The sequence below is a fragment of the Cynocephalus volans genome, chromosome 11, assembly GCF_027409185.1.
Source record: "Cynocephalus volans isolate mCynVol1 chromosome 11, mCynVol1.pri, whole genome shotgun sequence".
In the NCBI taxonomy this organism is placed as follows: domain Eukaryota; kingdom Metazoa; phylum Chordata; class Mammalia; order Dermoptera; family Cynocephalidae; genus Cynocephalus; species Cynocephalus volans.
This window is the reverse complement of record NC_084470.1, coordinates 42,980,943-42,997,339: the sequence shown is the minus strand read 5'-3', so window position 1 is coordinate 42,997,339 and position 16,397 is coordinate 42,980,943. Positions and strand designations below refer to the sequence as shown.

The window sequence follows — 16,397 nt, the reverse complement described above, 5'->3', positions numbered from 1 at the left end:
CCAGAGTAGCTATTCTTATATCTGATAAAATAGACTTTAAAGCAAAAACCATAAAAAGAGATAAAGAAGGCCACTGTATAACAATAAAAGGATTTATCCATCAAGAAGACATAATAATCATAAATATATACACACCCAACATTGGAGAAGCCAGATTTATAAAGCAAACACTATTAGAAGTAAAGAATGAGATAGACACTAATACCATATTAGCAGGGGACCTGACCACCCCACTCTCAATATTGGACAGATCATCTAGGCAAAGAATCAGCAGAGAAACACAAGATCTAAAGAACACTCCAATTGGACTTGGCAGATATCTACAGAACATTCCATCCAACAACCTCAGAATATTCATTCTTCTCATCAGCACATGGAACATTCTCCAGGATAGATCACATGTTAGGTCACAAATCAAGTCTCAACAAATTCAAAAAAGATTGGAATTATTCCATGTATTTTTTTCAGATCACAATAGATTAAAATTAGAAATCAATAACAAATGAAACTCTGAGAACTATACAAACACATGGAAATTAAACAACATTCTATTTAATGACATATGGGTCCAAGAAGAAATTAAACAGGAAATAAAAAAATTTCTTGAACCTAATGAAAATAATGACACATCATGCCAAAACCTGTGGGATACTGTAAAAGCAGTACTAAGGGGAAAATTTATCACAATAAATGCTTACTTCAGAAGAATCGAAAGAGAAAAACAACATAACACTTCACCTTAAAGAACTAGAAAAACAAGAACACTCCAAACCCAAAGTTAGTAGACAGAAAGAAATAATTCAGAACAGAACTAAATGAAATAGAAACCCCAAAATGATACAAAAGATCAATGAAACAAAAAGATGTTTTTTTGAAAATATAATTAAAATTGACAAACCTTTAGCAAGGCTAACTAAGAAAAGAAGAATACCCAAATAACAAAAATTAGAAATGAAAAAGGTGATATTCCAACTGATACCTTAGAAATACAAGGAATCATTAGAGACTACTGTAAACAACTATATGCCAACAAATTTGAAAATCTGGAGGAAATAGATAAATTTCTGTATACATACAAACTACCAACATGGAACCAGGAAGATATAGAAAATCTGAACAGACCAATAACAATAAAAGAGATTGAAGCTGTTATCAGAAGGCTCCCAGAAAAGAAAAGCCCAGGACTGGATGGGTTCACTGCAGAGTTCTACCAAACCTTCAAAGAGGAATTGATACTAATTCTCTACAACTATTCCAAAATATTTAAACAGAGGCCATTCTCCCAATCTCATTCTATGAGGCAAACATCACCCTGATACCAAAACCAGACAAAGATACATCAAAAATAGAATACTACAGGCCAATATCCTTGATGAATATAGACACAAAAATCCTCAATAAAATACTGGCTTACAGAACACAGCAACAAATATGCAAAATTATCCACCATGATCAAGTGGGATTCATCCCAGGGATGCAAGGTTAGTTCAACATACACAAATCAATAAATGTGATACACCGTATCAGTAAAAGGAAAGACAAAAATTATATGATCATCTCTATAGGTGCTGAAAAATCATTTGACAAAATTCAGTATTCATTCATGATAAAGACTCTCTACAAGTTAGGTGTAGATGGAAAGTATCTCAACACAACTAAAGCCATATATGATAAGCCCACTGCCAATATCATCCTGAACAGGAACTAGACAAGGATGCCCACTCTCACCACCCCTATTCAACATAGTATTGGAAGTACTAGCCAGAGCAATCAGAGAAGAAAAGGAAATAAAGGGCATCTAGATTGGAAAGGATGAAGTCAAACTGTCCCTTTTTGCAGATGATATGATCCTATATGTTGAACAGCCTAAAGCCCCTACAAAAAAACATTTAGAGTTGATAAATAATTTCAACAAAGTAGCAGGATACAAAATCAACACACAAAAATCAGTAGCATTTCTATTCTCCAACACTGAACATGTAGAAAACGAAATCAAGAAAGCTAGCCCATTTATAATAGCCACCAAAAAAATAAAATACTTAGGAATAAAGTTAGTCAAGGATGTGAAAAATCTCTACAAAGAGAACTACAAACCACTGTTAAAAGAAATTAAAGAGGACACAAGAAGATGGAAGGATATCCCATACTCTTGGATTGGAAGAATTAACATTGTGAAAATGTCCATACTACCCAAAGTGATCTACAGATTCAATGCAATCCCCATCAGAATTCCAATGACAGTTTTCTCAGAAATGGAAAAAACGATCCAGACATTTATATGGAATAACAAAAGACCACACATAGCCAAAGCAATCCTGAGCAAAAAAAATAAAACTGGAGGCATAACACTACCTGACTTTAAACTATACTACAATCCTATAATAACCAAAACAGCATGTTACTGGCATAAAAATAGACACACGGATCAATGGAATAGACTAGAGAACTCAGTAATCAACCCATAAACCTACAGCCATCTGATCTTTGATAAAGGCACCAAGTCTACACACTGGGCAAGAGACTGCCTCTTCAACAAATGGTGCTGGGAATACTGGATATTCATGTGTGGGAGAATGAAACTAGACCTGTACCTCTCACCATAGACCTGTACCTCTCACCATATACCAAAATCAACTCAAAATGGATTAAAAAATTAAATATACATCCTGAAACAATAAAACTCTTTAAAGAAAACATAGGGGAAACACTTCAGGAAGTAGAGGTTGGTACAGACTTCATGAATATGACCCCACAAGCACAGAAAATGAAAGGAAAAATAAATAAATGGGATTATATCAAACTAAAAAGCTTCTGCACAGCAAAAGAAACAATCAACAGAGTGAAAAGACAACTAACAGAGTGGAAGAAAATATTTGCAAAATATAAATCTGACAAGGATTAATATTCAGAATATACAAAGATCTCAAACAACTTTACAGCAAAAAACCAAATAACCCAATTAAAAAATGGGCAAAGGAGCTGAATAGGCACTTCTCAAAGGAAGATGTATGAATGGCCAACAGACATATGGAAAATGCTCAACATTACTCAGCATTCAGGAAATGGAAATCAAAACCACTTTGAGATACAATCTCACTCCAGTTAGAATGGCTAACATCCAAAAGACTGAGAATCACAAATGCTGTCGAGGTTGCAGAGAAAAAGGAACTCTCATGCACTGTTGGTGGGACTGCAAAATAGTGCAATCTTTATGGAAAACAGTATGGAGGTACCTCAAACAATTACAGATAGATCTACCATATGACCCAGCTATTCCACTGCTGGGAATATACACAGAGGAATGGAAATTATCATGCTGAAGGGATACCTGTACTCCCATGTTTATTGCAGCACCATTTCCAATAGCCGAGAGGTAGAACCAGCCCAAATGTCCATCATCAGATGAGTGGATAAGGAACCTGTGGTATATCTACACAATGGAATACTATTCTGCTATAAAAATGAGTGAAATACTACCATTTACAGTAACATGAATGGACTTAGAGAAAAATATATTAAGTGAAACAAGTCAAGCACAGAAAGAGAAATACCACTTATTTGTGGGAGTGAAAAATAAATAAATAAATATATTTACAAACAGATAAGGCAGGGGAAGAAGACACAACAATCACAACAATTCCTTGAACTTTCAAGTCAAGTGAACAAATATGATGTAGATGGGAGGCAGGGGAAAGAGGGAGGGGGGAAAGAGGGATGGGTAAAGGGACACGAAAATCAGCTACAATGTATATTGAGAAGTTAAGATAAAATAAAATAAATAAATACATATACATATGTATACATACATACATATATATATGTGAACTAAAGAGTTTATAAAGCCACAGAATTTTACCAGAATATTTAACTTTGAGGAGAAGATGGAGTCTAAGGCACAATAAACATTAGTACTATCAGAGCCCTTAGTAATAGTAGAAATGTTTCAAATACATACATTTAGAGCATTTTTAAAATAGACCTTCGGCATATTTAAGGTGGATTTTGAAGATAAGGCACTGCACGAGATGCAGTGCTGAAAAATACTTTAAGAAATTGTTTCCATGAATTTCCACAACTAAATGAAGACATCCATTATAAAGAAGAGAGAGATACTGATTGAAAGAAGAGAATGTGATCAAATCAAAGCTTGTGTCAGATATTGGTTGTATATCTGGATTAACTTGCCACGATTATTTCTGTGAGGGCTATTTTGAGAAAGCAGTAACCTTTCTTCTCAGGTATAGATTTCCATGTTGACATTTAACCTTTAGTCACTGACTGGCAGTTGTATGGTCCTGAACATGTTCTGTGCCGTCTTTCTGCCTGTGCTTAACTGCCTGTGCAAGTTTAAAAGTTTAAAGGCATTAAAGATGGGTTTACACAAATCATCATGCTGCTCATTTTTTGTAACATCTTTCAGCAGGAAATGGATGAGAGATTATGGAGACAAAGCAGTGTCTGTCATGCAGAGGATCATTTAAACACTGGCTTAAAATGTAAAATTAATACTTGTAACACATATTTCTTCTTCTTTAGGAATGATGTATTAAAAGAGAAAATCAGGTTATCCTTAACAAATTACAAGACAGTGTGTACATGAAATAGACATGAACTTGGTTCAAAAATATCTTTTTGTACATTGAAAGGTGTTTGCAAGGGTGAGTAAAATGGGTTGCATTTACATTTCTTTAGCTCCTCCACACTCCCTGATGCTATTACAAGATGCTGCAGGAATGGAATAAGACTTTCCTCCTGTGCAAACTTTGTAATCTAGTTCATGGAGAAATTGACTAACAGCTACATACACCTAAAGGAAGAGGGTACATACATTTGGAGAAACATATTTATGGGTGCCAGTCCTACAAGAGGGAAGCAGGTAGCTCTCTGCCTCTGAAGATTTCAATGTTTACTTTCTTGAAGGTGACCAGATGATCTCTCTCAGTCCCTTTCCACAATTCAGATGCATCAAATACAGGATGGATCTTTATAAAATTCAATTTGTCATTTCAGTCTGGAAATGCATTATCATTTTCTTAAGGAAAACAATTTGCATGTGGCCAGGTGTGTTTTCTTCGCCTCTGCACAGACTTCATCCTAGGGCTCAGAAATGCTAAGTGAATTTGCACAAGAAAGTGAAGTCAGAGGCTTGCTACTTTAGTGATATGATTTGTCTGCTCAATGTACCAGATTGTGAAAGAATAACTATTATATGATTTATATTTCAAGAAGATAATTATATGCATAGAGGTGGTATTAATTCTAGGTGAAATTTGAAGGACCTCTTCCCCATCCTTTTCTCCAAATGCCTAACTTCTGTCCCTCCACCTCATGCCCTGCTGTGGTGAAGTGGAGGGATGTCTCCAAGGAAAGGATTTGACGGTGATCATTAAACATTTGTACATTTGTGGGAACCCCTATGAATGTTTTACTCGCTTTTAGTGGTGGTTGCTTTGTAATCCATCTCCCTAATTATGGAAGCCATTAGGGAATTGCTGCATACAAATGATACCCTTCCTGATCAGACCTGGAATTGTGCTGAATAAGTGGTCATCCACTCCATGGCCTAACTCAGTTCAGTGCAGAGGAGAATATATAATAAGGTAGATTTACTTCACTCATCAATTGTGAGCTTCCTGAAATTTCCCTTAACTCTATCATGCCATTAGATGCCATAACAAATTGTCAACTTCAGTGCCCCTAATGATGCCTTCAGGTGTTAAAAGAAGGTATGCAGTTTGGAGCTGGAATAGTGGTCCATTTTTTCCGCTGTGTTTTGTTGTGTGAACTTATGAGATTATCCTCAAACACAAATTTTTTGTGTGTTTCCAGGAGATACTGATCAACAAGAGATGGTTCCAAGTAAGAAGAGTGCTGTTCTTGTGGATGGGGTTGTACTGAATGGCCCTACAACAGATGCAAAAGCAGGAGAAAAATTTGTTGAAGAGGCCTGGAAGCTAATAATGGAAGAGGTGGTTTTGAAGGCTACAGATGTCAATGAGAAGGTAAAAATAAAAACCTGTAAGAAATCCCAGGAATGGGAAAGATAGGTTTTTTTCTAAGTCTGTATGAATGAATGTAAGGGAAATGAGGAACACAAGCTTTTGTTTCTTCTACATCTTTTTCTCAAGGGGATGTCCAGATACCAAAGATTGGGCCACCTGCCTCTCTGACCCCCACCAAGAGTCTGCTTTCCTTGAAGGATTCATGCCTTACTCTGTCAGCAGCCATTTGTTGGGAGATTGGCTGAGATCCCAGAGCTTAACCAGATAAGACCACGAAGCACAGAGATGAAATTCTTGCCCTAGATAATAACACACATTATAAATAACCTGTTGATCTGATTTATACACACTCTAAAACACAGTTTGCTCTCCATTTTCTTGTGCATATTCTTTATGTAGCTAGTGAAAATCAAGCAGAAGGTAGAAAAGCATGTAAAAACTTTTTCTATTACATTTCCAAAGTTCCTTACCATGAACTTGTCTGAGCTTAGACTGGAAATCTTGGATTGTTAAGTCTGATTCCCAATGGTTATCAATTATTGGTTCTAGGTTGCAAATTCAAGCTGAAATTCAGATTCAAATTGATATTAGACTACTAACTACTACTACTACTACTACTACTACTACTACTACTACTACTACTACTACTACTACTACTACTACTACTACTACTACTGCTATCCACTCTTAAGAGTATTTACTATGAGCTAGGCACTGTTCTAAGAATTACTCCACAGGTATCTGTGTATTTACTCTTTACAAAAACCCTAAGGGGCAAGTACAATTTATTATCCCCATTTTAGAGATGAAGGAAAAAGTGAGGCACAAAGAGGTCAAATATTTTGTCCAAGATCATAAGCTAGTGTGTATCAGAGCTAGTCCTAAAATCCAGGCTGTCTGTCTTCAAAGTCTGCTCTCTTAACTAATCCTCTATATGCTTCTCAAAATTGATAAATTATCCATTATCACACTGATCACATTTCAAGTTGGAATTAGATTACCAACAAATGGATGTACAGATGAGATTTTTATTCCAATTTTATTAGCCAGAAATAAATATCATTTAAAAAAGATTTTAAATGTGGTGATGTATATTCTGAAGTTTTGATGACTTGGATTTGGAAAAACTAATAGGAAAATAGATTGACATAATCCTTACTTATGTTCAAGGCAATATTACTGTTGGTATTTCTTATTCATCCACATTATGTATTTATAATTGCATTTTTTCCTAGTCTTTGTTCTTGTGAAATTCTTTGGGCCCGCTTTATTTTGGAGCACACTGCTCCTCTGGCAAGTTTTTTTTTTTTTAATTGGCCTTTATTTAGTCATTAAATATTAACTAAGTGTTAGATTCTGAGCTTCACATAAGGCATTATATTCAGCCCTGGAGGATAAAAAGAAAAATAAGGTAAAGGCCTAGCTTTGAGCAGAATTTATAACCTAATTGGAAGGATAAGTTTTCATTAGAAAAGAGAACAGGGGTCCCAGTGAGAATGTGTTCAATGCCGTGAGATTGGCACAGTCTTTGGGATTTCATAGAGGAGTGGGTGCTTTGAGGTTTGATGTGGAATGTAAAGGTTAAGTCAGATTTTGGTAGACTGAGAGAAGTCGGGGGTGGGAGGGTGCTCATTTCTAGGGGTGTTGAAAAAAGCAGGAAGGCAAAAATGGAAAGAGCATTGCAAAAGGACAAGAGGTATTTAACCTAGCCTGGGGATCTTTTTCCCTGGAAAGAAGGGCTCACATAGGGGACTAATGGGAGATGAGAAAAAAGGGGATTTATGGTCCTATGTTACTAGTTAAGGAACCACAAGTGGATTGCAGGGCAGTGGATGTGCAGGCTGTCCCTGTGAAGTTGGATGGAAAGCTATGTCGGGGATGGGGAAAGAGGTGAACTTTTTATACCACTAACAGCCTACTTTGTCTGAGATCCAACGGGACCATTAACAGGTGACCTGTGAATACATCCATGCTCACTGAGATGATTACTTCTAGTGCTCTTTCCAGTAGATATCCTTTCTCAACCACTTAAAAAAAATTAGTTATATAGTTTACATTCAGTAAAGTTTACGCCTTCTATTGTACAGTTCTATGAGTTTTGACACGTCATGTAACTGTCACCACAATCCATTGCCCCCCAAATTGCCCTATGCCCCTGTTTAGTCAACTCCTCCCCTCCCTTCAGTAGCCCCTGGAAACTGCTGTGCTGTTTTCTGACCTACAGTGTTTGCCTTTTCCAGAATGTCATGTAGATGGAATCATATTATAAGTAGCCTTTTGAGTCTGGCTATTTTCTCTCAGCAAAATGCATTTGAGAATCTTCCATGTTGCTGAGCATATCGGCAGTCATTTCTTTTGACTCTCTCAGGCACTTCTGATTTGCCTGTCATGGTTATAACATCGGAGCTTAATTTCATAGCTCTTGTACAACTTGATGCTTCCTCCCGCTTCCCCCCACCTCCCCTCTCCCCGTCCTCTCACACCCTGGCTACTCCCTTGTCTCTCCCCTTCCCTCCATGGCCAAACTTTTTTGAGATCGTCTACACTCCCTCCCTCTATTTCTTCACCTCCTACACCCTCACTTCACTGCAATCTGGCCTCTGCAACCACCTCTTTAAGTCAAACTGCTCTTGCCAGGAACACCTCCTTGTTGGTAAATCCCATGAGTACTTCTCAGTCTTTATTTAATTTGGCTTTTCAGAAGTATTTGACAGTGCTGACTGTATCCTCCTTCTTAAAACATTCTTTTTTCTTGGTTTTGATAGCACTAAACTTTCCTAGGATTCTCCCCCCTTCTCTGGCTTGTCCTTTACCTCCTGGGTGAGCTTGTGTGCCCATTCCTTAAGTGTTGGTGTTGCCCAGTGGGGAGATCCTGCATCGTCTTCTCTTTTTGATATGTTCTCTCTGTGCACTATGATCTATCCACTGTCATGAAATCATAGTATATGCCTGGACCTCTGTCCCTGCTCCTTCACAAGAGTCTCACACCAACAGCTACACCCTTTTTGGATGTTCTGAAGGTGGCTTAGACTAAATATGCTCAAAACTCATCATTCCCACCCCACCCCCAACCAGAATCTTCTGTTATCTCCACATCACCACCATCAATCCATTTGTGCAAATTAAAAACCTCAGGATCATACTTGGCTCATCCCTCTCTCTCACCTTCAACCTTTAATTGATTTCCAAGTTTAATTGATTCTGCATTTTAAATATCTCTGGAAACTATCTGTGTCATTCCTACAGCATCTACTGTCATCCAGACCACCACCTTTTTATACTTCGTTTATTACAGTAACCTATTTCCAGTTTTACTTGGAATCTCCACATAGCAACTAAATTCTTGTCCAAAACACAAATATGATCTTTTCATTCCTGTACACTAAACATTTTATGGTTTCCTTTCAGCCAACTAAACTCTGTAACATGCCACATAAAGCCTACCACGGTCTGAGCTTGTTTATCCATCCATTCATTCATTCATTCATTCAACATATCTTTATTGAGCACTTATTATGTGCCAGACTCTGTGTTAATTACTTGGGATCAGAGAACAAACAGACTGAGATCTCTGCTCTCAAGAAGGTTATGTAGTATATAATAAATAAATGAATAACATAGTATGTTGTAAAGTGATAATTGCTATGGAAAAAGGAAGAGTAGAAAAAGTTATGTTTATTCCTGTACTATAACTATGATAAAGATTAATTTATAAATTAGGCACTGCACTCTTGTGCTTTGGGACTATTATTAAATAAAATAACACAAGCACTATGATCTGATAAGTGAAACAGCTACTAAGTGACTAATGGGTGAGTTGCCTGGACAGCATGGATATGCTGGACAAAGGCATGATCCACATCCCAGGCAGGACGGAGCTGGATGGCACAAGATTTCATCACACTACTCAGAACAGCATGCAATTTAAAACCTATGAGGTTTCTGGTCATGATGGCAGAATAGTTGGGCCCCAGCATCATTCTCTCCTATAAATCAGCCAATTTACAACTATTAAAAAGCAACAACAGCCAAGCTGGGGCCACTAGAACTCAGGGGAAGAGGAGGAGAGACCTACAGAGTTCATGAAGGCAGGAGAAGCCACGATGAGAGAAAGAAAGGATTGCTCCCACCATTTTGAGCCCTGGACACTTGAAGTCTGGCCTTGATGAGTGCTTGGAACAGGAGCTGGCAAAAGCCACAGCTGTGCCCTTTGAATGAAATTGTTTGGAGGCTGCAGGGGAGAAAAGGGCCTTGGTGGCCCCCGGGGTTCCTAATAGGGTTCCTGTGGACCCACATGGGAACAAGGAGCCACAGACAACAGAGAAAAGGAACCACTTAGAGACTGGTGAGTCATCACAAGGGACTGGCACATGGCCTGTCCTATGGGAAGTGTTTTGAGTATGGGCAGTGGGGGAAACAGGCCCACGAGGGGAACACTGGGGGGCACAGCAAGGACAGCTGATCTGCCCCCAAATCAGCACCGGACCACTCAGTGGAGACTGGTCAGGAATATAGAACTGTAGCGGGTGCAGTTTGCTTAAAAGACTCAGGCCCAGACCCTAGTTTCTACACAACCCAGGTGCACCAGACCTCATGAGACCTGGAAGTACATACGAGGTCAACAATTAAAACCTGAGCAGCACAAAAAGCTTTCCCCAGGGAATCAGCAGCAAGGAAGCAATTTAGCTCAACTACAGAGCTCAAGGGCTGGTCCCCACAGGAAGTTCCACCATTTTAGAAGTAAGCAAAAGACAACAAATTAGTTCCAGTGCAGAGTTTAATTGGTAGGAATGGAAAATAACCCAAAACAGAACTGAAAGAAAAAACAGAATACCCACAAATCAGAGACAAAATTTGATAACAACTAGTAAGGGTCTAACACCACCAAAGAACACCTATAAAACCTAGAAGGACCAGAAGCCATCTGGGCTCCAAAGCCAGGGAAGAGGGAGGGCCAAGGGCCTCAGCAATGCCCACCTGACATCTGCAACCAGCCCAGTGATGACCCCCAAGCCACCGCAGGAAGCACCCAGAGCTGGGGTGGTGGGAGGCCAAGGGCTTCAGCCACACATGCCCAGCATCCACAACCAGCCCAGTGATGACCACTTAGCTGCAACTGGTAGCACCCCGGGCTTCTGAGCCAGGGTGGTGGGGGGCCAGTGGCCTCAGCCATGCTGCCCCAACTTCTGCAACCAGCCCATTGGTGACCACTGAGCTGCCACAGGAAGTGCCCCAGCCTCCCATGCCGAGACAGTGGGAGGCCGAGGGCTTCAGCCACACCCTGCAACATCTGCATCCAGCCTAACTACGACTGACCCAGCTGCCGCTGGAAGCTCCCTGGTCTTCCCTGCCGGAATGGGAAGGGCATGGTCCTCGATCACGCTCCCCCCTCCTTCCCCTTCTTCTCACCTACTTCCCCTCCCCCTTCCCTTCTTCTTCTCCCCCCTCCCCAATTGCCGCACAACACCACCTTAGAATGAGGCATGTTGCTGAGGGAAGCTGAACCCAGCTGCAACTTGGCAAGCAGCTGCCACTGCCCCGGGGCCCCACCAGGGCCCTGAGGCCTGGAACCAGGGGGAAGATGAGCCCAGCCACAACCAGGTAAAGAGCACACCCAAAACACCATTTTCACATGGGTAACCCAACACAGCCACTGCAATTGCCATGGCTGCCACAAAAGCAGCTAGTCTCTATAGCAGCAGCCACAGCCACCGTGCAGATGGCACGTCACGCTCTCAACTGCATTGACACATGGAGAGGCACCAGCAGAGACCCAAAAGAAAAAGAAAAGAAGAGGTCCTCTCTCTCCACAAAGCACGCTCCAGAGTAATAGGAGAAGCATCTGATTTATGATAATAGGGGAGGACTTGATCACACCTGTCTCAGTCCTGGACATATCATCTAGGCAACAAACCAACAGAGGAACAGTTTATCAGATGGAGAGAACAAATCTATGGTTATTAGATGGGGGTGGGGAGAAGGGGGGAGGGCAAAGGAGAGGGGGAGGGGGAAGGGAAGAGATTGGCTAAGGGGCATAAAGAATAAGTATGATTTGTAACAATGAATATGCTTATAAAAAAATAAAAAATAAAACATGAATTGTTGATTTCTGGAATTTTCCATTTAACATTTTTGTAGCACAGGACTGTGTATAACTGAAACCACAGAAAGCAAAACTGCAGATGTGGGAGGAGATAGTAGAATCATTTTTAGTCTTCGTAAGGACTTCAGCTTTTATGTGGAAGGAAAATGGAGAGCTATTGGAATGACCATGGCTTAGGTTTAAGAGGAGCACTCTGGTTGCTAGGTTGATAATAGACTGTACAGGCCAAGGGTACAAGCAGAGAGAAAACTTAGCTATTTTAGTATTCCAGCTTTACTTATTAGCCACACCAAACTTAAATTTTCAGATGTGCCATAGGCCCCCTTATTTTTCAGCCTTTGTTACTTCTGTTACTTTCATCTAGAACCACCTTTGCATTACGCCATCCCCTATCCTTTGCTTGGTTCACTCTACTCTTATTTTATCTAACAACTTAGGTATCCGTTCTTCCAGGAAACCTTTGAACTTGCAAATCTAAGATGCAGCTTCTCATCTGTCCTAACATCTGCATTACTCTCAAAGCTTTCTTCATGCTGAACTGTGGCTGCACGTTTAAATCTCTGTCTCTCCCATTTGCCTGGAAGTTTCATAAGGGTAGGATCCATGCTTTTAACATCTTCTCAATACCTGACTCTGGTGGGTATGCAGTTAATTGTGTGTTGTTGCTGAATCTCCAGGTGTGTGAATGGCAGCCTCCTGAACAACTGAAGCAACTTCTTGACTTGGAGATGAGGGACACAGGCGAGCCACACCACAGGCTGCTGGAACTCTGCCGGGATGTCATACGCTACAGTGTCAAAACTAGTAAGAACTTTAATTTACTTCCTCCATCTGTACCTCCGGCAAGTTCACATTCTTAAAGCATTTATTTGCCTCTTAATGAAGCTAAGTATGACAGTGCTTATGGGATGATCCAAAAATAGTGGTTCTGATGTTTTTATGATGGTCCATTTATTTTTTAATCCAGAGTCCTTGTCAAGGCCAGAGATAAGTTGATAAGAAAACTGATGGTGTTAGTGTTTATATGTAAATATCACCTACTCCTTGCCAAATCCCATCCTCCATTTCTAATCAAAATCATATATTATGACTGTTACTTATCATTTCTTATGTTGGTCTAAACAGGCAAACAGTATTTTGATTATATGAATTTATTAAGGGATTTTAAATTTGGATGGCCCACAACATGAAGAAAAGGGGGAAAAAATGCTCAAGAGGGTATCTTTAATATAAACAGGAATAGATTTATTTGGAAGACACTAACTAACTCTTGGCAGTTGTTAATTACCATATTATTTTACCAAATCTGGCAGAATCAAAAAATAAAAGCCTTTAGGTTTAGGAAGATATAAGAAAAATGAATGCATGATAAGTTTTTGCTATGGTTGTTTCACAGTAAGGCAATGACCACTGCAATCTTTTGTAAATGCAGTAACGTGATGTCAGTCTTATGTTGAAGTAATATTCCAACTTGACTGTTAATGTCCTCTATACCCAGTGAACACGTTTTAAAAATGGGAGCTTAACTTTTCAAAATATGCATTTCTCAGTGTGATATAAAGTCAATCTATTGCTTAAGACCATACAGACATTATGCTTTGTGAATTCTGACACTGGACTAAATTTAGTGGAAAGAACATAATAAAATCCTTGCTAAAAATAATTGGATTGTATTCCCTTGGGAGAGTCTGGTGTATGTATCAAAAACCCAGTTAGCATTTCAAAAGCAGAGATACCTATCTTATTATTATAGTGCATGTCAGAAGTGTAGAATGACATTTAATGCAGTAGATTTTTCAGTTTACTGGATATTTTCCATAATGTTACCATGGAAATCAATCATAAATTAACACGGGACTAAAAAAACCCATCTTATTAAAATTACTTGTAGCAATGTCTGGTTTCCTTTGCCAGATCAGAGGGAGTTTTCCATGTTTTAGTTGAAAAGATATTTTCTTTTGAGATTTTTGTTTTTTATTAAACCCCTAGTGTAAAGACAGGGGAAAAAAACATCTCAAAATATAAAACAAAATGCTGTAAGTTGTAACCAGAGATCACTAAAATGGTTCCCGAATACTCAAATTTAGAAATAGACCTCCTGCCTCTTTGTTCTTCGTCTTGCTGGACCTCCTATGATTGAGAATGTCAAGCCAGTTAGCCTGGTGTTTGCTGTGAATATTCACCCTGTGTAAAGCCAAGAACCTTTATGAGACCTTTTATAAGAGGGGGAAAAAATAGAAAGTTGGAATTAGAAGATGTTTGAGTCTTCAAGGCGACTGCATTTGAAGTACGTTGAATCAGAAAGTGTATATAAGCCGCATGAGTCACATCTGACTCTGTCTACATAATTGTCTACATAATGCCAGTCGACTGGTCCAATTTGAAAATGAAAAGGCCACTCGCTGCCTGTAGCCTGAGGTGAACCCTGTTGGTGAGCAGAATGCATTTGAAGTGAGGGATATTAATATTGATATTTTCAGAGATAAAGGCAGTAGGCTATGAGACTTGGACATACCGTGTTCAAATAATTCATTTTCTGTAGGCTCTGGTTTGGGTCTGGGTTGTAGAAAAGAGAAGCTTGTAAATCAAAGCTCTTAAAAGTATACGCAAGTTTTACTCACAAACATTATTGTGCAGTAGAAAAAGCTATTAAGATGGGTCTTCAGCATTTTTTTCCTTGTGCATGATATTTTGAGTGTTTTTTTAAAAAAAATCAAGGTATAATTTATATTCAATAAAGTGCACAAATCTTAAGTGCTCAGCTTGATGAATTTTTATATACCTGAACATAGAGAATCATCACCCAGATTGAGATCTACACCATTTCTAGCACTCCAGATGCTCCCATAAGCCCCTTCCCAGCCAATGATTCCTTCCCTGAAGTACCCTTAATTCTACCCTCTGTCACCATCAATAGCTTTGCTGATTTTGAATGTCATATAAGTAGAATCATGCTGTAGATACTCTTTTGTGTCTGGCTGCCTCCATTGTCTGAGAGGTTTATGAATGTTATTGCTATATCAATAGTGTCTTTTTTCTTTCTTTCTTTCTTATTTATTGCTGTGTAGGTGAATATTCTGTTTTACATTTACAGACCACCCAAGATTTTTCAACCAGTTGTATGCTGGACTTGATTATTACTCCTTAGTGGCCCGGTTTATGACAGAAGCATTAAACCCAAGCGTGTAAGTGCCATGCTACTGGAATTTCACACGCAACATGGATTAGAGATGTTTTTTAAGTAGATGAAATTTTCTTTTATAAATTTCCATGTAATGATTTCATTTGCGTAGTGCCATCATAAATAATGGAATAGTTTTATGACACTTAGTAGTATTCAAAGAGCTGTTTGATTTGTATAGAGGCACTGTGAGGTGGGTAAGGCATGTGTTATTATCTCCATTAAACAGATGAGGAAATTGATTAAGCAGCTTTTCATTCATTTCTTCAAGAAAAGGCATATTTGTGCTAAATGTTGGAGAGACTCTGAATAAAAACAGATCTTGATTCTGCCCTTGTAGAACATAAAATCTGGTGAGAGAAAGAGAGACGCTAATCAAAATGATCCATACAAATTAATGTAAAATTCTTATTCTTATATGAAGGAGAGGTGTAATTTTTCCTAGTTGGGAGCTCAGGAAAGTCTTCTCTGAAAAAGTGACAGCTAAGAACTGGAGGATGGGTAAGAGTTAATTAGGTGAAAAGGGGAGAGATATGTTCCAAGTACAGGGCACAGCATGTACAAAGGTCCTGTGGCAAGAGACAATATGACATACTCTGTGAACTGAAAGGTCAGTGTGGGTGTAGCTGAGAGAGCTACAGGGAGTGTAGTGGAGGATAAAACTGGAGAGATGGATAAGAGTCAGACATGCAAGGCCCAGTGGACCATGTTTATGACTTATTTTAAGTATAATGAATAGCCATGAAAGGTTTCTAAATCATTCAGTGACATATGCATATTGAAAAGATCACTGGAAATCTAAAGAGTATATTGGAGGGACCAATTAGGAGGCCAGTTCCTTAGTCAGGTGAGAGATAACAGTAGTTTGAACTTAGACGAAAGTGGTAGGAATAGAGAGAGGGAAAAAAAATGTTTAAAAGATTGATCAGAAAGGACTGGATAATATGTTGGATCTTGGAAATGAAGACAAGAGGAAGGGTTTGGGATGATGTTTCAGGTTTGCATAGCTGGGTTCATAGTCATGTCATTCTTTGAGATAAGAAGCAGTGGGTGAGGGGACCTGTTTTCAAGTATATGGTGAAAGAGGCAAGATTAAGAATTCAATTTTCAA

The 16,397-nt window shown here is 38.9% G+C and overlaps 1 protein-coding gene across 1 annotated transcript in view; it reads left to right on the top strand.

Moving 5' to 3' along the window:
- Positions 1–5,834: 5,834 nt before the first annotated feature.
- The window catches only part of GADL1 (glutamate decarboxylase like 1), a 143,030-nt gene continuing 132,467 nt past the window's right edge, over positions 5,835–16,397 (top strand). Inside the window, exons 1-3 of the mRNA XM_063114873.1 lie at positions 5,835–6,002; positions 12,783–12,909; positions 15,200–15,290. Of these exons, the coding sequence (XP_062970943.1) occupies positions 5,850–6,002; positions 12,783–12,909; positions 15,200–15,290 (371 nt within the window). The 5' untranslated portion in view covers positions 5,835–5,849. The remainder of the gene's footprint in view (positions 6,003–12,782; positions 12,910–15,199; positions 15,291–16,397) is intronic.